This window comes from Mauremys reevesii, linkage group 2 (genome assembly GCF_016161935.1).
Source record: "Mauremys reevesii isolate NIE-2019 linkage group 2, ASM1616193v1, whole genome shotgun sequence".
NCBI lineage: Eukaryota > Metazoa > Chordata > Testudines > Geoemydidae > Mauremys > Mauremys reevesii.
This window is the reverse complement of record NC_052624.1, coordinates 266,455,150-266,478,355: the sequence shown is the minus strand read 5'-3', so window position 1 is coordinate 266,478,355 and position 23,206 is coordinate 266,455,150. Positions and strand designations below refer to the sequence as shown.

Genomic DNA, 23,206 nt, shown 5'->3' with positions numbered 1-23,206 from the left:
GCCCCGCAATCCAAGGTTGGATTTCTTTTCATAACCTTATCATCTTGGTCCTTATCTTCAAGGCTGTTAATGGTTTGGGCCCAGGATATATAAACGATTTGTTTATACTTCAGGAACTCAGTTGCTGCTGCCTGTGCCACTATATTATTGTTTACTTTTAATCTTGCATCAGCAATGAAAAATCTATGCTATTTATTAGATATTTCCAATATCTGTATACAAAATGCTGTCTGCTATATACTTAGAGTATCTTTTTTTAAACGTACTTCTGTAAGGGATTCACTGGTGCACCATGAAATGTACTGTTTATTTATATAGACATATTACTGCCTTATTGCTATTTTCCAGAACTTTCCTCCCTCAATTTTAAAACAAAGGTGCTCATCAAATTTTTTGAATATAGGCAAATTACTTTGCATAATTTTGATATTTTTAATGATATGGAACTAGTCTAAGGCTTTCCTATTCTATATTTAAAAATTACTAGAGAGCATGTTAGTCATGATATCTTGAATCCAATTTAGATGTATCCTTATGTAATATATTGATGTATGCCTGTATTTTCATTACTCCACTACAATCACATTTCTTTATATACCCTAGAAGGCAGAAAATAGAGAGATACCGTAAACGTTTTATATTGCAATGAAATAAGTATGATTAGACTAACTTTCTAATTTCTTTTTGACCCTATCTAGAGAAGTTGGAAGTTGCACCACCATCCCCAGGACAGCTGAAACACGGTAAAAGAAAAAATATACTTATTGAATGTAGTTAATAGTTGTATATATTCTTTGATTCCTCATACTTGAAATACTTTGTCTTATTCTCAGAACTGTGCAGATTTATTCTAACTCCTCCTTTCATTAATGGGAGCTATCTACATAGTTTCCTTAGAGACTAGTGAGAGAACCTACATCTGGAGTGCACTGAGGTATTAAAAAAGTATCTGCAACCGCCGTGCTGTTGTTTCATAATACTCTAATTGGAGAAATGACCAGATATTTTTGGTGTGTTTATTGTCCTTTATGTCTAGTTTACCCAAACACAAATTATTACTGCATAGGAAAAGAAATTCAGAGCCAATACAGAACAGTGTATTGGTTCTGAGCTGTGTTGATGCAATAGCTTTTTTTCCCTTCTTTTTTCAGCTTCTTGTCCCACAGAAGTAGATTGTCATCTGCGTGTGGAGCGGTGGTGGGAGACTAGAAAATAAAAACTATAAATATAGATGTTGGATAAAATTTCTGAGAATTTAGTAGTCAACACCTATATTTATAGTTTTTATCCGACATCTATATTTATAGTTTTTATTTTCTAGTCCCCCGCCACTGCTCTACACACAGATGATAATCTACTTCTGTGGGATAAGAAATAATTTACTCAGACACCACTTCCTGCCAAAAAAGAGATTCACTGAATCTTAACACCTAACGTTTTTAGCCTAATCCCACACCTGCATCTATAGGAGAGAACACTGTGCTATAACCAGGCTGATTTGACTACTAAATTCTCAGAAATTTTATCCAAGTCAGCCTGATTATAGCACAGTGTTCTCTCCTATAGATGTAGGTTTGGGATTAGGCTAAAAATTTTAGGTGTTAAGATTCAGTGAATTTCTTTTTTTTGGCAGGAAGTGGTGTCTCTGAGTAAATTATTTCTTATCCCACAGAAGTAGATTATCATCTGTGTGTGGAGCCATGGTGGGGGACTAGAAAATAAAACCTGTTTGTATATACTGGGTTTAAATCTTCTAATTTTTTCACTGTGTTTACATCTGCTTAGTGTTGATCTTCCATAAACACTTTAGCAAACAGATTTACTGGCAGGAATGTTTGCCAAAGCAATTTATATTTAAGCAAATATTGCAGTATATTAATGGAAAGGAAATTTCAGATTATCAAAAGTATTCATGCTGTTAACCTGGAAAGAGTTACTCGCATGCAGTGGCCGAATTGAGTACTTGAAACAGTGAACAAATACATAAAAACTTCATTTTCATCACAGATAATTCACGAACAGGGAAAAAACCCACCCCACTCCAAATTATTATTGACAAATTATGTGTTCAGCTCTGTTTATTAACAGAAAGAATGTAAGTACCTTTTTCTTGTATATCAATGAACAAACACACTTCTATACCTTTTTCCCTTTTTTCAGTTGTGTAAGTTGTTTGTAGTGTTACTCGTTCAGGGACCCAATCTAAACCCTATTGAAGTTGTTAGAATCTCATTGACTTCATTTAAGAGTTTGATCAGGCCTTTGCTACAGATCCATAGTTGGCAATACAGATCTTGGAAGGCACTGCAGTGTGTCACACTTAGTGTTTTCTATCTATTGCCTTTTTAATGTCCTCAGTGTTCAAGCTTGCTAACATACCAGATGTTTACAAATCACAATCCACTACACATTTTCAAATGCTGATATAAAGAGAGAGAGTTTTTACTGTCATGTAGAATAGTTCCAGAATTCCAAACTAAACCTTAAGTATTTGGGGGCAAAAAAAAATTTATTCAAGTATGGTATTTTAGTTCCAAAAATTGGATTATACCTAGGTGCCTCTACTGGGTAGTATGAGTTGACTGTACCATTCACATTTTTATTATCCTTTCGGTTTTCCGTCAGTGTGAAATCAATACTCATGGGTTTTCATTTTTCCCTTCTTTCTTTCTCTGTCTCTCCCTCCCACATGTGGTTGTTTGTATGTTTACAAAATAGTGTACATTTTAAAAGAGCATAGATTTTAAGATACTATTGGGGGGGGGGAGTGTCAAAGGGCAGAAAGATTGAGAATATGCCAAAAAAGATGTTAAAATGAGTCTATTCCCCACATTTGTGTTTTAAGTTATATGCTTTATTCTTCAATTCCCTATTTAATATTTATATTATAGTAGCACCTAGAGTTTCTGATCAGGACTGAGGCTCCATTGAGACAGGTGCTGTATAAATACATACAAAGACGTACTCCTTTCCCCAAAGTGCTCACAAACTAAGAACTATTGGGGCAGAACAGATGGGAATGATAGCAGAAAGAAAGAATTGTGCTGTAATGAAAGCCCCTGCTTATTGAAGGAAGCTACTCATGTCATAGTCCATACCAAGTTACCACAATATTGAGTTATATCAATTTCTTGAACTATCAGAGGAAAGGTGAGAGGTAGAGAAAAAGGGAAGGGTTGGGAACGCAGAAAATGGAGCTGAAGCTCAGTTCTTCAAGCAGGAAAATGAGGAACAAATTTAAATGTAGAAATATTAGCACTAGCCAAGAAACATAAAGGAAGACATACTCCTTGATCTGAGGAGTTTACAGTCTAACAAAACACAGCTCCAGGAACATGCTAAGGACTCCAAGATAATGTAGATAACTATAGGCCCTCGCAGGGTCTCCGAGCCTGGGCTCCAGCCTCAGCTCAAATGTCAACAGTGATAGTTTGTAACCCCACAGCCCAAGTTAGCTGACCTGGGATAGCTGCAGCCATGCTGTGGGTCTTCTACTGCAGTGTGGGCATACCCAGTGAAAACAAAAAGGTCAGGACAATGAGACCAAGCTATAGAAAAGCAGCTGGGAAAAGACTACTGCATGTGTGTGTCTTAATTTGTCTTTTAAATCTGATGTCTTGCAATTGAAGAACAGTTGAAACTTAGATTTATTTAAATTAGTGAACCCAGCTGTAGAGTCTTACCTCTTATTACTCATTTCTTCCAGTGTTCTTCCACAATGCAATACCTTTTGTAGGGTTTGGATTCTTGGATAATGCAATTATGATAGCTGCGGTAAGTTTGTTTTTCTGTCTGATTTTGATAAAGGAACTGTAGTGCCTCGGATTAAATAAACATTTATTATGATTTCCAGAAGACTTTTTTTCTACCATGTTGCTAACTTCAGTCCCATTTTAGTACTTCCATTGGCAATATTTTCACATTTTATTTATTTATACAGAATATTTTCATTTTTTTTTTTACTGTTCAGAATAGTGATGTTCATGTCTGAAGGGGCAAAATTAGAGCTGATCTTATTTTGGCTTGGTTTGAAAAGAACTTGCTTTTTTTTCTGCTCTTAAAGATCCGTGCAGTGTGAGCAGTCTTAATATGTGAAGAATCCTTCATTCTGTTGACTGACACTGGCTTGTCGTGTGACGTTAGACATGTCATGAAACACGTCTGTCTTATAAAATGGTTATAATACATCATAACACACAGGAGTGATGTGATGCTTAATGTTTGTAAAGAATGTTTGTGACTTGCTGATAAATGGTCCTAGAGATATGCTGTAAATGCTGTTGCTTCTTTTTATTACAGTATTTTATTAATCTAGATGGGTTTAATTGGAATAGCACTTTCAAATATTTCTACCTAGTTCATAGATTTCAAGGCCAGAAAAGATCATTCTGAACATCTGTATAACATAGGCCATAGAACTTCCCCAAAATAATTCCTAAAGGCAAAATAAACTAGTGGAGTGGGAACAGGAGTGGAGGCCAAAAAATCTTTCTTCTAATCTTGATTTTTACCTCTGACCCTAGGGGGTTGGGCATGCTACTTAATTGCATTGTGTCATCTTCCTCATCTGACAGTTAAGGCCCTAACTAGCCCATGTGGTGCTGACTACTTACTATTTTGATTAGCATTTGAAGATGTAAAAGTGTTATAATAATTATAACATGCATTAGTTTTACATTTAACTAAGAGAATTAAAATAGGAAATTAGTGTGCTGAGATTGGGGCTCTTGTTTTCTGATGTCCAGTAGGTAGCCACTGTGAAACAAATATATAGGAGTTATTAAATATATGAAGCAGGGACCTGCATTTAAGGGAATGGGAAAGGCTGGAAGGAGATGAGAAGCTATGGTATTACCTACCTCTGTACTTCTAAATAACGAAGCAAGCAGCCGTCAGTCTGTTATGTTAAGTATGAAAGTTCTTAACTTGTTGGTTTCAGAGTAGCTTGTGGCTGACAATTAATGCCTCAAATAATGACAAGACAAACTTTTATTTTCAGGGAACCCAAATAGAATTATCGATTGGAGTTGTCCTGGGAATAACAACTATGGCAGGCAAGTAATATAGACACAATAATAAATGTAAACCAAAATGGCAAATTCCTTCAATCTAGACTGAAAATGAGCCACATGGATTTGAAGTAGCTGCTCATTGTTCCATAATTGAATCTTGGTTATAGAGAAACAACTCTCAGTTGTTAAAAGTAAGTATTCCATCTACAGTAATGGAATTTTCAGCCGAAATAGCCTCTAAAGATATTGATAGATTGCAGTTGTGTTACTTTTTTTTTTTTTTAAAAGTGGTATTTGTGTAGGACAGCTGTAACTCACTAAGGGCCTGATTCTATGAGCTGCTATGTGCCTGCAACTGCAAAGAAAGTACACAGGAGTTGAGGGAACTCACCTTGCAAAATCAGACCCACAGTCTATAGCTCTTAAGTATGTTTAAATGATCTTGTCTGTTTACCAGTATTTGCAACATGTTGTTTAATTCTGTCATACTATTGGAAAGAAGACTCTAAAGTTCCAATTGCAGAGAAAACGGCACTTAAATGCTGACGTGAAAGTAGGGCTGACTTTGTCTTGTATAAATCTAGATGTAATTCTTTTGCAAAATTCTGCTTTACTACAAAATTATCAAAAGTTATTTTTGTTTAATTCAATAACGGTGGCCAATGCCAGATGCTTCAGTGTTAATGAACAGAACATGGCAATTATTGAGTGATCCATTCCTTATCATCCAGTCCCAGGTTCTGGCAATCAGAGGTTTAGAAATGCCGAAGGCATGGGATTGTATCCCCAAGCATCTTAGCTAATAGCCATTGATGGATCTGTTATCGATAAACTCAAGTAATTCTTTTTGAACCCAGTTATACTTTTGGCCTTCACTGCATCCCGTGGCAAGGAATTCCACACATTGACTGTGTGTCGAATGAAGAAGTATTTCCTGCTGTCTGTTAATTTCATCGGGTGAACCTGTAGTTTTAGTATTTTGTGAAAGGGTAAATAACGCTTCCCTGTTCACTTTCTCCACACCATTCATGATTTTATAGATCTCTATCATTTTGGAATGCAGAGTGTATAGTTTCTCCATCTGGGTGTTCTCCTCAAATACTAGTTAATAGGACATATAATGAGTAGTTTCCTTCTCTGTTTTTAGGAAAATACACACGAGCAACAGGAATTTAGTTATAAATCCAATAGCATTAGCAGACCTTTTTGAACGACTTTCTTACGTGGCTAGTATAGACCTAGAAAGAATGCTCAGTTGGAAAATGTCAAACATAAAAGCCACAAAAATGTGACTAAAAATAACTATGGCCATTGTTAACTACAGTCTGAAAATTTGTTATGCCGTGTCCCAGGTCTGAGTGAATTTCCTGAATTTAATAAATTCAAGAAAATAGGTGCACCACCTATGATGTTAAAGCTCTGCTAGACCTACTGTTACAAATTGTGCTGCTAAAAGAAATCCTAGTGTAAGAGAAGAAACTTAATTCTGATACTCATGCTATATATCTTAATTAATCTTTTGTCAGTGGGTTTTGTAAAATAATGCTTTTCTGTTTCTCAATTTTTCAGCTGCTGCTTTGGGAAATCTTGTTTCAGATTTAGCTGGACTTGGGTAAGTTTGGGTTTTGCTGGAAGTATGTTATTGCTTGATCTCAAAAAAACAAAACAAAAAACCCCACCCAACAAAGCTTAATACACTGTAGAAATCCCTTTGGATGTTTCTAATTCTTGAAATATGTATTAACCAACCAGATACCCATAAAGATACCAAAATAATTGCCCTTCTCTCCTTGTGTTGCTCAGAAATAAAGCTGTGTTCTTTGAATTACTGCACATGTGGCTCTCAATTATGGTGTTCATGTGCCCCAGCACAGGGGTTTGGAACATTTTCAGTAGCAGTGTCCAGGAGGGGGTTTCCTGGCATGCCCTCATGCTCCCATTCCCCAAATACATAAAGGGCACAGTGATCCCAACTGCCACTCAGTTCCTTCTAACTGCCTCAGCCAGTGAATCAGAACAACTATGGGTGTGTCTACACTGCAAAGAAAAAAAACCCAGGCCAGCAAGTCTCACCACCCAGGACAACTGACTCAGGCTTGCAGGGCTCGCGGTACAGGGCCAAAAATAAAAGCTAACAATTTCTGGATGGGCTTTGAAACCCAGCAGAGAGGTGTGGGGGAGGCAAAGGGAGGGGTTGTGTCTTAGAGGCCCAGCCGGAGTGGGAAAGTCTACGCTGCTATTTTTAGCCCCTTAGTACAAACCCAAGTTGGTTGACCTGGGCTCTGAGAATTGCTGGTGTGCATTTGCTTCTCCCCACCAGCCCTCATGTAGTACGCATAGTGTCCCTTTGTAACCATTTTATTATTTAGTAATTGGTCTGATAGTTAAGGGTTAATTTGTTGATAGTTGCTTTGTTTATATTTGTGAGTATATTGGTTATCCTTTCAATTAGCTTGTTAGCAGTAGTTGTTTTTTTAAAGGCAGCAGCTTATGGCAGAGCCCAGATCTTCAGGCTTCAAGCCACATCTCTCCTGGGGTGGGATCGTTCCTCTGACTGACACCTGTGATAGATGCCTTTACTGTCTGAGTGAGGAACATGGCCATGCTGAGTGTGTGATTTTGCAAGTCTTTCAAGTAGCACACAAAAAGTAGAGGCAGTCCAGACTTTTTCTTATGGTCTATGAGATCTGTGTTGGATGTTCACAATTTACCTCTCCAGTGCTCCGGTCAGCTGAAATGTGGCACCTAATGCAGGAGAAATTAAGACATAAGAGACTCAGAGGAGTCCCTCAGAGCAGCCAGGGACCCCTGCTGTCAGAGGACTAAGGCCAGGTCTACACTAGGAAATTAGGTTGGTATAACTACTTTTTGATATTCTACAGTCAGCATCCCAAAGCAGGTTTGCACTACCTATTAATGAAGGAATATTGGATCCAACAAAAGATCTCTGGGCTACCTCTGTTTCCATTTCCGCTATTGCAAAACATGCTGATCATAAATACCAGGTGCCCTCCAGGATGTGAGTATCTTTGTCACATCATCATCTTGCTTCATCACCACTGGTGGTTGCTGCAGCCAATGAATGTTCAAAACAGACTGGAAAATCTATCCCTCACGAGATTGGATTTTTATTTATTTTTATTTTATTTTAAAGAAAATTTACTCTTCAGCATTTTTTCGGATCAGGATAGCAAATTATCAAATCATGCTTTCTAAATATGATTATGTCCAGTGGGTAGACTGTCGGAGTTTAAGGACAAATTGCGCTCAGAGTAGAGATGAGTTTAGAGCTATTTGTGAAGAAGAGCAGCTTATTGCTAAAACCTCTCTCTAAGCTAGGTTAGATGCTGCTGATTAGAGTGCTTGTTCAGTGGCTACAGGTATCATGCTCACCATGGTTCTCTGCATCAGGTTTACCAAAAGAAGTGCAAGTGACAGTTGAAGATTTGCCATTTGATGGTCAGAATCCATTCAGTGCCAAGACATGAATCTCTGCATTAATTAAAAGACTCAAGTTGCACACTCAGGACATTGGGTTTATATAATCCTCCTTTCAAAAAGAAATTAGTTTCATTCTCAGTTTTTAGTCTCCGCATATAGGAATGCCCAGTATCCTTCTTTTCCATGTTCCCGACACCAAAGGCCCTTCTGAACAGTTTAGAAAGAAATTTAGATATCAGAAGTAGTAGTCAATTCCACTACCCTCTTCTAGAATTACTCAGTTGGGTCAGACACAAAGACATCAAATTTGATCCTCTTTTACTCCACCCTTTGACTCCCATCTATTTTATTTCCTGGCGGCTTGGTAGCAATCACCATAGATTGATGGGTCCATTAAGTAATCAGGGATGGTTATGCCATTCAATTTGAATCCTTGCCTCCTTCCCACCACCCTTCCCAGTCCCTTTTCAGGGACCATTCTTACGCGAGTGCCATGCATCAGGAGATGGATGAAACTGCTCAAGCTTGCAGCAATAGAGTTAGTTCCTCAGCAGTATATGGGAAAAGGCTTCTATTCTCCCTGTTTCCTCATATTAAAAAAGAAAGGTGACTTGCGTCCAATTCAAGATCTCAGGAACCTCAACAAATTCATTTGATATGCAAAGTTCCAGATAGTAACTCTTGCTTCAGTTATCCCTGTGCTGGATCGGTTCATTATCTTTGACTTACAGGACACTTATTTTCATGTATCAATACACCCAGCACACAAAGTGTCTGTTTTGTGGCATTAGGGAGTCATTACTAATTCAGAGTACTACTTTGGAATTTCATCAGTGCAGAAGACATTTACAAAATTCCTGTCAGTAATGCAGCCCGTCTCCTCAGAGAAGGATTGCATATTTACCATTACCTAGAAGACTGGCTTGTGTGGGGGAAGTGACGAACACAGGTCATAGTGGCAGCAAAGAAAGTGATTTGTTTATTTTCATTCCTGGGTTAAAGGATCAACTTTAAAAAGTCTACTCAGATTCTGTCACAATACATAGAGTTCCTCAAAGCTCTCTTAGACTCAATAGCAGTGAGACAGTCCTCACACCAGACAGATTTAAAATAATAAAAAAAATCTGATTCTTCACTTCCATACTTACCCTCAGACAACAATAAGGATATGCCTGAAGCTTCTAGGCCATATGACTTGTGTACATTTGTAATCCCATTTGTCAGGTTATGTCTGGCTGTTTCAAGCATGGATCCGAGTCTGTTTACAGACCAGCAATCCACATTGTCAATGAAAGTGCTGATCCTAGATCAAATTTTATTCTCGATGGAATGGTGGCTGATACATGGAAATGTATGTGCAGGAATTCCATTTGCCCCTCTGATTGCATCCAAAACTTTGATAACCTATGCATCCAAGATGGGCTGGGGAACACACACAAATCAAGACCAGAGGCCATGAGTCTGAATATATCTAGAATCCACAGTTCACATAAATGTACTTGAACGAAGGGTGGTAAGCTTAGCTTGCAAAGCATTTCTACCTGTCATAAAGAATTATTAAATCCAAGTTCTCATGGACAATTCCATGGATGCCTATTACTTAAACAGACGGAGGCACAAGATCAGGCCTTCTTTGCCAAGAAGCCATAAAACTTTGGGAATGGTGCATTCAGAATCACATCAGACTGACAGCTCTTCATCTCTCAGAAAAGAAAAAAACGGTCTAGTGGCCTCACTGAGCAGGAAAATGTACTTATCTCACAAATGGGAATTTAAAAAAATGCAATAAAAAACTGATTTTTTTCAAGGGTGGGGACTTCCCCAGATAGACTTGTTTCCATCAGTTCAAAATAGGAAATGTGTGATATTTTGCTCTTGAGCAGGAAAGAATCTGGAATCTCTAACAGATGATTCATGATTTCTTGGTCACACTGTTTGATGTATGCTTTCCCTCCATTTCCACTAATTCCAAGAGTGTTAGACAATATAGCAAGAAAAGACTTGAGTTATACAGGTGGCTCCGGCTTGACCTTGCCAGTTTTGATTCTCAGATCAAATGCTACTGTCATCACTTTATCATCATATCATCAGTTTATCACATTCACAGTTCTGGAAGGCCTGTTATCGTAGAATCAGGGTCTGATTCTCCACTCAAATCCAACCTCTCTGCCTTTCCCAGCCTGGATGATATCTGGATGTCCTCAACAGACAGAGCATTCTTCAGACATACAGAGCATTCTCCTTCAGAGTAGAAAATTATCCATTAGGGCTAAATACCCAGCCAAATGGAAACATTTGACTTTATGGGCAAGGTTTAAAGGTTATGCTCCATCTCAGTGTTCAGTTCCAATAATATTAGATTACCTCTTATCTTTAAAGCACTCAAGACTATTTATCTCTTCAATCAAAGTCCATTTGGCAGTGATACCTGTATTTCATTCTCTAGAAGAGGGAAATACATTTTTTCTCATAAATCGGTGAATAGATTTATTAAAGGGCTTGTTTGCATTTTTTTCCTTCTGTGAGAAAGATTGTTTCAATATGGGACTTAAATTTAGTGCTTTCTTCAGTTAATGACATCCTCACTTTGAACCTTTATCAAATTGTCCAATTCATCTACTAACGTTGAAGGTAGCATTCCTGGTGCCAATTAACATCAGTTGGTAGAAAAAGCATATTTCAAGCCATATGGATTAATCCTCCATACACATTTTTTCACATGGATAGAGTAACTGAGACTGCATCCATCTTTTATTTCCAAACTACTATCAGATTTTCATATCAATCAGTTCATGCATTTACCAGTTTTCCTCACAAAAGCCTCATTCTTCACCTGCTGAATCTAAATTACATATTTTAGATGTGAGGTCCCTGTTATATTGCCTAGATAGTACCAGATCTTTTCATAAAATGTCAAGATTTTTTCATTGCTTATGATGATAAATCAAAAGGGATGGCTATTTCATCACAAAGACCTTAAAAATGGGTATAGCCTGTCTTAGAACTGCAAATTATATTAACAAGAAGAGACATCTGTCAAGCATTCGAACCACTCCACCAGAGCATAAGCTTCATAGATAGCGTGCTTAAGTCAGGTTCTAATGTAGAACAGCTACCAGGTCTTCAGCTCACACATTTATGAAACATTATTCGTTAGTTACTGATTCAAGATTTGACCCCCATTTTGGTAGAGCTGTTCTGCAGTCTCTTTTCTGATCAGTCCCAGCTCTCACCTCTTACAGGTAACTGTTAGCTAATAACTATAAGTGGACTCCACATGTGCAGTACCACGGAGAAGGAGGAATGGTTACTTACTTGATATTAACTGTGGCTCTGAGATTTTCTGCACATGTGGATCCTGTGATACACCCACCATCCCCACAGCTTAGAGTCTTATAAATGAGGATTCTGGGTGGCAAAAGGAACTGAATAGTGATTGAGGTTGCTGTAACCTTTGTGCCTTTGGAAGGGGCAGGGACACGAGGGCATGCAGGGCACATGTGTGATGCCTACTGGACACGGCTAGTGAAAATGTTCCAAATTCCTGTGCTGGAGCACATGGACCCCATAAATAGAATCCACATGTGCAGAACGTCTCGAAGAAGCGCAGTTACTATGAGTTAAGTAAGTTCTTTATCTGTTTCTTACAGTAGCTGGAATTACGATATCTTTACTCACATTGATTTCTTTTCCCGTTTCGGAATGTATTTTAGCCTTTGCTCCATTCCGAAAATATAGCAAAGTAGCTAAAGTTGAGCTTTAAAAGTTTTGCTGTATTCATTAAAAGGTACATTCACATATCTTGCAGATGAATAGAATTTGCACCCATTATTGCAAACAGAACTTGCATTCACAAGACCCGTTCATTTCAGTGTGTTCTGTAGATGCAAATATGAAATAGTTGCCTACTGGTAAGGGTTAGAATTGTGTTTGCACGAATGTTTGTACTTGCAAAATGTGGATCCATGTTTGTATGCATATATGTGTGTTTGTGCATGTCTAAGTGGAGACTCAGTAGAGAACCAGCTGAAAATTTGACCCTAAGGTTAGTTCATTAGTGTTCAAATTACATTAATGTAATGAAATGGCCAGAAAGTGGAAAAACTGTGTGCAGATAAGAGAAACATAACTAAAATGCCATAAATCCAACATTTTAATATTTTTCATGCTGTTTTTTTGTGTTTGGGTTTTTTTAGAGCAGTTTCTTAAAAATGTCCTTGATCATCTCAGCATGACATACATTCTGTGCTAGAATATGAAGTTGCCACCAGCAGTGTGTAGGGTCAGTATTTGAGACTTTGGGCAAGATCTTTGGATAGCATCATGTGCTGTCTTAGCCTCAGTTAGTTCAACACTGTCTCATTCTGGAAAAACAAAGCCCATAGTGGGAATCCTTTAGTGTTAGTATCTTCAAATAACTTTTCATATACAGGAAAAAATATGGAAGTTGTTATAAACTGTTCAGTCCTAATCTATAAACTTGACTTTATAGTATAGTTTGAATAGACTCTGCATCCGTCAGTCCATCTAATGTAGTTTACTAGTGTGCCTAGACAGATGAACTGGAACATCCCAGTCTGCCTTCAGGCAGGTTTGTTCAGTTGGCCTGCATCTGTGGAGTACACTCCTTTTTATGGTGTTTATTTCCAGAGGACTTGTGCAACCTAGAGCCCCCATAACTATTTTCTTTGAGGCTTATTTGTCAGGCCAAGTGCGTCCCAAACTCACTTCCACCAGTTTTACTGTGTAGCAGCCCACTATCTGCACCTAACCATAAAAGCGAGACTAACCTCCAGGTAGATAAGTTGGTTAAGAGAGAAAAAACTTTCCTAACTTGCATTCCTCTTCAGTGGGATAACACTGCACTGATAATACCAAGTGTTCTCCAGCAAGTGGCTATAGTTCCAGACAAGCTTTGGAATATTGCCAAAGCTTTGACTAGCGGTAACAGGTTTTTAGAATCTCTACATAGAGAATTTCATGGTAATAACAATTTTCTCTTTGAAAACTGAAAAACCTGAAGAGTTGCATATAAACTAGTAATTCTTTGCAATGACTTAGCTATATTGGGAGGGGCAATCGACAAAGACAGGGCCTCATACAATTTTAATATATTTTACAAGTATTAATGTGCCTTGAGAAGTACAAAAGCGATAGAGTGGGTGAGGTAATATCTTTTATTGGACCAACTTCTGTTGGTGGAAGAGACAAGCTTTCAAGATCTGTGTAAACACGGAAGCTTGTCTCTTTCACCAACAGAAGTTGGTCCAATAAAAGATATTACTTCACTCACCTTGTCTTTCTAGTATCCAGGGACCAACACAGCTATAATGCTGCAAAAGGCTAAATAGATTAACTCTGCCAAAAACTTTTCTCTGAAACCCTTATTTTTTCAGTTCCATTTTAAAAAAGATAACTTTTGTTTGCCATGTAGCTTCTTGTATGATAAGGGTTATGGTAAATATGCTGAACACTCAGTATTAAAATGTAATGTAACTTTTATTTTACAGTGGTACTGTTACATTTTAAGAAAAAGGTATATAAGAGGGGAAAAGATGCCTTTAGACTCCAGACTTGAGTAGTTATCAATGGTAAATTAGTATGTGTGTGACTTTTCGGCTTTCTTTTCCATAGGGAAAAAAAACATATTGAACATTAATTTCTGCCTCAGCAACTGATTATTAAAGCACAAATATATGATATGATAGAATGTTCCATGAATAATTGTTGAGAGGGAAGCTCTTACGTATGTACTGGATTTTTTTTCTAGTACTGAAAAAGACATTGCTGAATGGTGAAATCTTTTTTTCATAAATGTTACTGTAAAATGTGTCAAATTACAATAAAGTCCAGGTCTTATTACATGAAGGTTGTTTTTTTTTTGGAAGGCTTGACTAATTAGGGAGTGAATTAGTCAAAAGTATTCACTTACCATGTAAATGTGAACTTTCAAGTCTGAATATTTTCTTCTATATGCCAAACTGGTGGGTTAGCAGTACAGCATGGAAGAAGAAAAACTTTTCAGTATAAGTTAGTATTACTTTTGCACAAGTAATTTAACTTCAGTTGTGCGTTACTCCAGCTAATATATTTTCAAATCCAGAAACCTGAGTACTAACATGTGGCTCTTTTTTTTTAGTCTTGCAGGCTATGTTGAAGCTCTGGCTTCGAGAATGGGCCTGTCAATTCCTGATCTGACACCCAAGCAAGCAGATATGTGGCAAACACGTCTTAGTGCACACGTGGTAAATATATTTATGTATAGTTTGTGTGTACTTTTCACTGGTCATTAGCAGGGATGGGCAGAATCCATTTTTTTTAAATTTTTTTGACAAATGTCAAATATTTAGCTTTTGGTATTTGGTAAATACTAAATATTGTTGTGTCAAGTTGAGGGGAAGCAGATCTGGGCCAGGGAGCGGGGGCGGGGGGGGTAGATCTGGAGGAGTTTGGATGATTAGAGGCAGGCTGCAGTAGGGATGGAGGGGAAAATAGCCGCACACTCTGTGTATATCTGTGAACTCTGGCTGTGATGGTAAGATTAGGTGGGTGTCTGTGAAGTTAGTCAATGTGATGGGTGGCAGTACTTGTCCTTTAGAAAGTTTGGAATTCATTGTCCATGTCAGACTTACTAAATGCTTTCTGGCAATATATCTGTAGTGTGTACAAACTAATTCCAATCCTTAATTTATATATAAATCTGGATATGAAAAAAACTTTCCTCTAAGTAAAATGTGCGTGTTAAAGGAATATCCACTACCTATTAGGATATAAATCATTTTCAGAATTAGTAGATATTCATCATCTTTGGCTATTTTATTTTATTAAAAATTGAAGTGGTTGATATTGACTCATTTAAAATGGGGGGAATTAATTGCCACAGAAATAAACTGACTAATTTCATTGTGATGAAATAAATGGTACAGCTGCAAGATGAAGGAAATATCCAAGCAAGAGCTGAAAAAGTAATGTAGGAATAGTTTACCTTGGTAGAAATTAGGGTAAAAAAGTACAGCATTTATCTAGGAAGAGTAGTTATGGAGAGGTGTGTGTTTGTATGTAACACCTCCAGCAGCAAAAGAAGCAATAAATCCTCTAGCCTTATGTACAGGTACTAAATGTTTTCAATGGCGCACTCATCAGCCTCTAGCATTTAGGGTTTTCCTATGCTAATTGCTAATCCCAAATGTTAAAATTGTGAGAGTCTAACTCCTGGAACTTTAAATGAAGTTAACTGTAGAGCTACTCTACTGCTCTTCCTACACATCTTTTTGTAAGATCTCATTCATTCACATAGATTCAGCTTCCATTCTCATGCCGATGACTCTCAAATCTGTCCTTCTGCTGTCTCCCTCTAGCCAATCTGGCTTTACAGCATCTCTGTTTGACAGCATCTTCTGGGTCTCGTACCATTAATTTAAACCTAAAATGGCCAAAATTAAACACACTATTTTTCCTCCCAAAACCGTCCCACTCAACCCTTATTTGTCACTTCACAATATGACCGTATTTTTTTGCTCAAAGATCTAACCTGCACATCACCTTTGACTTCTCCTTTGACCTAGACATGTGGGCCCAAATCTTGCGCATGGGTGCCAAGTTTGTAGAAGTTTTGGTGGTGCCCAGAACCCGCCCCCCAACTCCGCCCCCACCTGCCTAAGGCTCTGGGAGGGGGCTCGGCGGGGGAGGTCTGGGGTGCAGATCCTGGGCTGGGGATTAGGGTGCAGGAGAGGTGCTGGGTGCAGGCTCTGGGCTGGGGCAGGGTGTGGGTGTGCGGGAGGGAGTGAAAGGTGCAGGCTTTGGGACGGAGTTTGGGGTTGGGAAGGGGTGTGTGGGAAGGGGGAGAGGGGGCACCTTCTGGGGAGGGAGTTTGGGAATAGGAGGGAGTACAGGGGTGCGGGCTGTGGGGCTGCGGATGCGGGCTCCATGCTGCCGGAGGGGGCTCAGGGCTGGGGCAGAGGATTAGGGTGTGGGGGGATGAGGGCTCTGGCTGGTGCTGAGGTGTTCATGATGCAGGAGGGTGCTCAGGGCAGAGGGTTGGGGTGTGGGGTGAGGGCTGTGGGGCTGAGGATGAGGGGTTCATGCTGCGGGGGGCTCAGGGCTGGTGCTGAGGATTAGTGTGCAGGGGGATGAGGGGTTCATGATGCGGGGGCGCTCAGGGCTGGGGATGAGGATTAGGGTGCGGGAGGATGAGGGATCTGGCTGGGGCTGAGGATTAGGGTGCAGGGGGATGAGGGCTCTGTCTGAGGATTAGGGTGAGGGGGGATGAGGGGTTCATGATGCGAGGGCACTCAGGGCTGGGGATGAGGATTAGGGTGCGGGGGGATGAGGGCTCTGGCTGGGGCTGAGGATTAGGGTGCAGGGGGATGAGGGCTCTGGCTGGGGCTGAGGATTAGGGTGCAGGAGGATGAGGGCTCTGGCTGGGGCTGAGGATTAGGGTGCGGGGGGATGAGGGCTCTGGCTGGGGATGAGGGTTTGGGGCATTGGAGAGGCTCAGGGTAAGGGCAGCCTGCCTTGCCATTAGTGGAGGGCAGGCACTAGGACCCTGGGGCAGCATCTCTGACAGCTCCAGCAGGCAGGGGAGAGGCGCGGCTGCTTTTTGTCAGGCAGGGACGCGACCTGGGAAATCTGACCTACTTCTTTGTATACATGCAGCAAAATCTTACAGGCCCTCATCTCCCATTCTGATTACAATAACCTCCTCTTCTCTGGCCTCCCTGACACCTCCTTCACTCCCTCCCATTCCATTCAAAGTGCAGCTGCTAAGATATCTTCCTTGCCTGTCATGAGCATGCCACCCCTTTTTTTGAATCTCTCCACAGTTGTCATCTTTTCCATCACAAGAAATTCAAGTTCTTGGGCTCTGGTTCAAGACCTTTCACAGTTCTGCCCTCCCCCTCCCACTACTTATTCATACTCTCTTCTTTTTATTATGGTGTGTATCCAACTCTTTGTGCCTTGCCACTGCCATCCGTGTCCACTTGCACATATATACATGCCTCTCCACCACTCTTTGTATGTTGCCTGACTTGGGGCAAAAAACCCCAACCCACTGAATTAATTTGACATGTTACCCTGATTGCTGTCGTTGCACGTTTATATCTTTTTTGTCTTCCTATATTGTAAGCACTTCAGAACAGGGTTGGTTTCTAATTATGTGATATTGCAGTGGCTAGCGTAATAGGACCTATTTCCTGATTGGGGGTAGCAACTGGACTATGAAAACCCTGGTAATTTCTCTCCATTTTTTTCCTTAGGGTAAAGCTATTGGAGTGACCATTGGCTGCCTTTTAGGAATGTTTCCTTTGTTCTTCTTTGGAGATGAAGAAAAAAAACTGGAAGAGAAAAATTAACCTTTTTACAATACAAATAAAAATGTAAACTAATGTACCTCAATTATTCAATTATGCTGTCAGAATATTTAGGAATTAACTGACTAACAATGTATAGACTTGGGAACAAAACATTCAGCATGTTGTTTTATGAATAGACTAATTTATTGTAGCTGTGTCTTATTCAGTACATCTTTTTATAAGATACCATTTAGCTTTTTATTTAATGTAAATTGTTGAAATGTTTTCACTTATAGTAGCAACTGACGTTTACCGATTCCCTCTCACCTTCATCCTGTAACAGGATTATTACTTAATTGCCTGCTCTGGATGTACTGTGCAGATTTTGGGTTTCCGTGACTGCTGCCTAACTTGTAAATGCATGCCAAAAAGGGTTCTTTTGCTGCTGCTCAGGTCCTCCAATCCAGACTGTCTATGGGGCCAGTTGGCGAGTGATTTGGAATGATGTCATTAAGCATTCTTGCAGTTACTTTTCCCTTTGAGCTGCCATTTCACATTGCCCCAGGATAGACCTGTTTTAGCTACCCCCCACGGTTTGGTTTGCACTCCTTCACAATTCTAGCTAATATTGCTTGCAAGCCATCCATTACACGCCATCACTTCTTGAGGAGGTAAGTATTTATTTATAGTGGTGCCTTGTTACCAAGTTCATCCTTCAGTGTTTATACACAGTCACCCAATTTTTTTTCCCCTGAAGCAGTATTTTGAGAATCAAGTTTAAAGTTAGTTTGTGGAATATCCCTTCTTTCATCTAACCACCCACTCAAGTTACAGCACCTACTTGCAGTGAGCATAACTTTCCTCTCTTCCTGAACTTTAACCAAACTCCAGGAATTCCAGCTGAGCCCCTAATGGAGTAATTATGTGCTACTGGCAACTGGATCAAAACAATAAAACTGTGTTTTGTACAGAATAGCAGATAGGTTGAGAAGAGCTGTAGACAAGGGATGGATGTCATGATGAAATTGGAAAAGGAGAGGTATATTTGAGGTGATGATACAGGAAGTCTTTTCCAGATGAGTGCACAGGACAAAAAATGAGGTTGCTCCCTTATTGTTTCGAACACTTTGTGCAAAGGGTATGAACCAGTGCTGTGTTCTGTCTGAGAAGGATATAACTTGAAAATCGGTTTCAGTCAAATGAAATCAGATTCCAGTGTGCCAACTCTGGACACTTTCCAGATCTGCCAGTTCTACATGCTTCCCTGTAGACTACAGATGTTCAAACCATTATATGGATTTGTGGGGAAAACCTCTAATATATGGGGAAATAGCCTCTGTTTGGTTGCCTTTTCCTATTCATCTGCATCATGGGGAAGGAGAGCCAGTTGGAGCTGCTACACAAGCTGATGGATAGTCTGTGGAGCGCACAAGAGCTCTGCTCCGCTATCTGTTAGCTGGTGAAATGCTCAGCTCTTTGGTTGTAGAACTGGCTGGGGAGTCGCTGCTTCCTGCCAGCTCTGCAGCTCCCCGTGTCCCCTTGTCCTCCCCCATCTGCCTACACACACTTGCCCTCCCATGAGTCTCTAGCCGCTGACATCACCCTACCCACCATGTCCCCAGCTTCCCTCTTACTTAGGTGTCTTCTGGGACAGGCCCTGATGGCCTGCCCCTCCCCTCCATAGGTCTTAATGCGGTACCTGGCTGACTCCTCACCTCCAGTCATTGGGGAGCTGCAAACAGGGAACCCATTGCCTCCCAAATCCCACAGAGTTCCACGGCCTTTAGAGGCAGGGACGTAGCCTCCCAGGCACTGAGCTCTGCTGACTTCAATCATACTAGCCAGGAGTAGCTCTACCCAGTGGGTGGGGTTTCCACCTATTGCTGGCAAACTCCTCCCATAGATTTGGAACTTTCTTCAGCAGCCAGGGCTGGAGCCATCTGAACTTAATGCCTGCAGAGCCAGGGTGTGGATTAGGCAGTGTCCCCCCCACTTGGCAGTCCCCCAAACACGGGAGATAGTGGGTAGCAGGTCCTCCCAAAGGCACATAGGTGTGGGAGGCCATTGGGGGAGTAATGGGGGAGAGAGGAAAAGAATAGGGAATCATAGGCCTGGGATGGAACTTCCACGCATGGAATCCCCGTTCTTACCCTGGGCTCTGTCTATGAATGGTGAAGCCTATGGTATGCTTTCCCTCCTCTTGTGTAATGTGGGAGCTGGCTTGGTGGAGGGTTTTGTGGGTGATGGGATGACTGCATGGACTGAATTGGGTATGAGGTGCTGGGGTGTGTGTGTGTGTAATGGGTGGGTGATATTGTTCAGCACGGGTGGGTGGAACATACATGGGTGTGTGAAGTGGGCAGGTGTGCACGTACAATTGGAGGATGTGGGGCTGCATGCATAGAATGAGTGGGTATTGTGTGCGTATGCCGAATGGGTGAAATGAATGGGGGGGTTGGTGGAGGAGTGAGTTGTCTGGGTAGTATATGAGTAACGACGTTGGGTAGGAAGATGGGAGGGAGTGAAAGTGGGTTTGAGATGTATGGAATGAATGTATGAAGTGGACATGCATAGAACAAATGGACACATGTATCTGAATTTATGCATATTTATGCCTGTTCATGCAACTATAGCTAAATTAAAATCTACTGGGTTTTTTATTTGCAAATGTTTGCAGGCATGGTTTCCTAATTTAGAAACTCAATCTGGTGGTCTCTCAATCTTTCTGTTGAAAGCTGTTTTAAGACGAATGAGTGCTCATGTCAAAAATGCTTAACGGGTGGTTTCTCTGATCGTCAAATTGGAAAAAAAAATCAGTCTGGATTAGTGGATCTGATCTGCAGAATATAATTCACAGTTAAAACTAGACCTTTGTTTATTATTTTCGCTGTGAAGGCATTTATTGGAAAAGCAGATTTGTGGGTTTTTTCCTTTTTTGCCTTATTAATTTTACTTATTTGCATCCCTGTATAATCTTTTATGTTTGTTGGTGAGTGATGAGTGATAGTTGCAATTACCATATGAAATATTTTTTAATATTTCAGTATATGACCCATCTGTACTATAACTATAAATTCCTAATAGTTGCTTACAAAGGAAAGGATCCTCTGTATGTACAATATGGAAGATGATACCAAAAGCAGGGTAGACCTAGGGCACTTTATTTTGGCAGCTCTGCATCCTTAGATGAGTTTTTCTAATCTGTAGAAAAATAGTAACAATTACGTTAAATCCCATGAAACTAAGTGTTTTGTTTGCTGTTGGAAAGACTTTATTATTGCAGCCCTTATTTGTTTAACATGTTTGATTAGCAGCTCACCTCCTTGGTGGTAAATCTGATCCCCCTCTTGACCACCTCCAGAGGCCCTGCCCCAGCGGTACCAGCCCTTTAATCCTAATGGATGAAGAAGGAACAAAGAAATGCTATCAACTTTTTAATAAGCTTTGAGATAGTACTGCTAAAGCAGTGTCTCAGAATTGCACTTCCCACAAAAAGATGACTTTTCATAAACTTTGTTAGTATCCCCTTAATATGTAGTATCAATTCAAATGTCCCTTGTTGTAGGATAGTATAATCTTCCTTCCGGTATAAGTTTGTGTTTTATGTGGTGCTTGGATGCTTTAAAATTGATCATCCAGTAGTAGTTGTCTTGCCTGGAAAGGACACTTTGGTTTTCTTCCTCTGCATATGTACTCAGTTTGCAAGAAGCTTTTCTTCTTTTGACTACTGTTCTTTCCTATTTTTTTCTTTACAAAGCTATAATTAGTCCTTTTTTTTTTTTTTAAGATGGAGAACACACAAAATGCATTTTGGATAGCAGTATTTTTATTTTACTATGGACATGCCATAACTCATCAAAGTGTAACATGTTGCTGAAGATAAGTACCATACTCTAATGTATGGTACTTTGCACAGAGTAGTTTCAGCAATGTTTCCCATTACAATATTGGCATTGGCATTGAAATTTTTAGGCACTACTCAAGCTTCTGTACTTCACTAACTGATTAAAATTGGAACACTAACTTCATTCTCATTATTTTTGAGAGCTTGCAAGAACAAATACATAGCTAAATTCAGCTGTTGTAGTAGTGGTCATTTAAAAATGACTATTAAGTCTATGTACTATTGTTTATTACCTTGTGCATGTAAATTGAGTGCATTTTGTTGATACTGTATGGTAAACTATTGTTCTGCAACCAATGTTTTTAACAAGAAAAGATGAACTAAAAGATCTTCAAAGAAGTTAATGTGATTTTGTTTTAAAACTATTGAGCTGGCCATGAAAAATTATAATGGGCAGGCAACACCGTGGTTGGAACTAGTCTTGTGTGTTTCAGACCAGCCGTGGACAGGGAGATCATGAAGGTGACTCCCTAGGTCTCCCAGGATTTGGGAAAGGAATAGTTAATACTGTGGGTAAAATCCTGCCACCTTTGTCACCAGTGGGGAAGCTCTCACAGTTTTCAGTGGGGCTAGATGTCACCCTGTATATGGGATGGCTCAACAAGGCTACAGGATTAACCCTTGTGTACCTCAGTGGTGCGAAAATAGGGGTTTGTGCCTATTCAGTATTGTGAATCTCTCAGCATGTGTTTTTAGTAAATGAGTATGGGCAATCCTGAGTGCTCTGGCCCTGTTCTTAAAAACACAGATTTGAAAAGACCAAGCATATAACAGAAGAACTACCATGTTGTCCGTACAAGTTTTTTAAGAGACTTTGTTCTTACTCCATTCATTTATTTCTATCAGTTTTGTACTGTATGTAAAATGGGCCTTTAACATTAAAAACTTGGTAGACGTGAAATTGTTTATATTCTGAAATGGTATGTCTTTTATTGTAACTTTAAATTTCATTATCAGTGTGTTTTTAACAAATGATTCAAGTGATTACTGTAGTTTGAGTTATTCCTTTTGCTTCCATTGCCCATGATAGATTCAGGGACATTTTTTAGAAATAACCAGCAAAGAACATGCATTTGATAGTATGGTGTGTGCCAAGCTGGGAAATACCTCTAATTTTTTATGAATATTGTGCATACGTCAGTGTGTTTGATGCATTACTTGCTGTGGGGTAAGATCAAAAGGGGTTGTTAGAGGAACCAAGCAGGAAAAGGAAAACAATCAGCTAGATAAGGAATGGCCCAGCAAAACACAGTAGCCAGGTTATTAGTTGTAAAGAAGCGACTTATCTGGTGCCAATAAGGTTACACAGCTGCTTTGTCAAGGCTGATGAGAGAGAGAGCTCAAAAGACTTGGTCGGTTAAAGGATTTGCTCTGCTGAAAGAGATGGGGAGAAAGGAATCCTCAGCAGACTGAGGCTGACAGGCTGATAGAGTGAGAGGGTCTGTGAAGATGCGAACTGACTCTCAGAAGCGGGGTCTGGAATAAGCTGGACCTACCTCAGCTATGCATAGAAAGGCTGCGCGGCGGTAAGTCAGGATACATATAGGACACTTTTT

The 23,206-nt window shown here is 39.8% G+C and overlaps 1 protein-coding gene across 2 annotated transcripts in view; it reads left to right on the top strand.

Annotated features, from left to right (window-relative positions):
- Positions 1-22,558, top strand: part of TMEM65 (transmembrane protein 65) — a 43,522-nt gene extending 20,964 nt beyond the window's left edge. For both annotated transcript variants that reach the window (XM_039525651.1, XM_039525652.1), the window contains 6 exons: positions 699-743; positions 3,707-3,774; positions 5,000-5,054; positions 6,582-6,624; positions 14,593-14,698; positions 17,711-22,558. In XM_039525651.1, the coding sequence (XP_039381585.1) occupies positions 699-743; positions 3,707-3,774; positions 5,000-5,054; positions 6,582-6,624; positions 14,593-14,698; positions 17,711-17,806 (413 nt within the window). In that variant the 3' untranslated portion in view covers positions 17,807-22,558. The remainder of the gene's footprint in view (positions 1-698; positions 744-3,706; positions 3,775-4,999; positions 5,055-6,581; positions 6,625-14,592; positions 14,699-17,710) is intronic.
- The last annotated feature ends 648 nt before the right edge of the window (positions 22,559-23,206 follow it).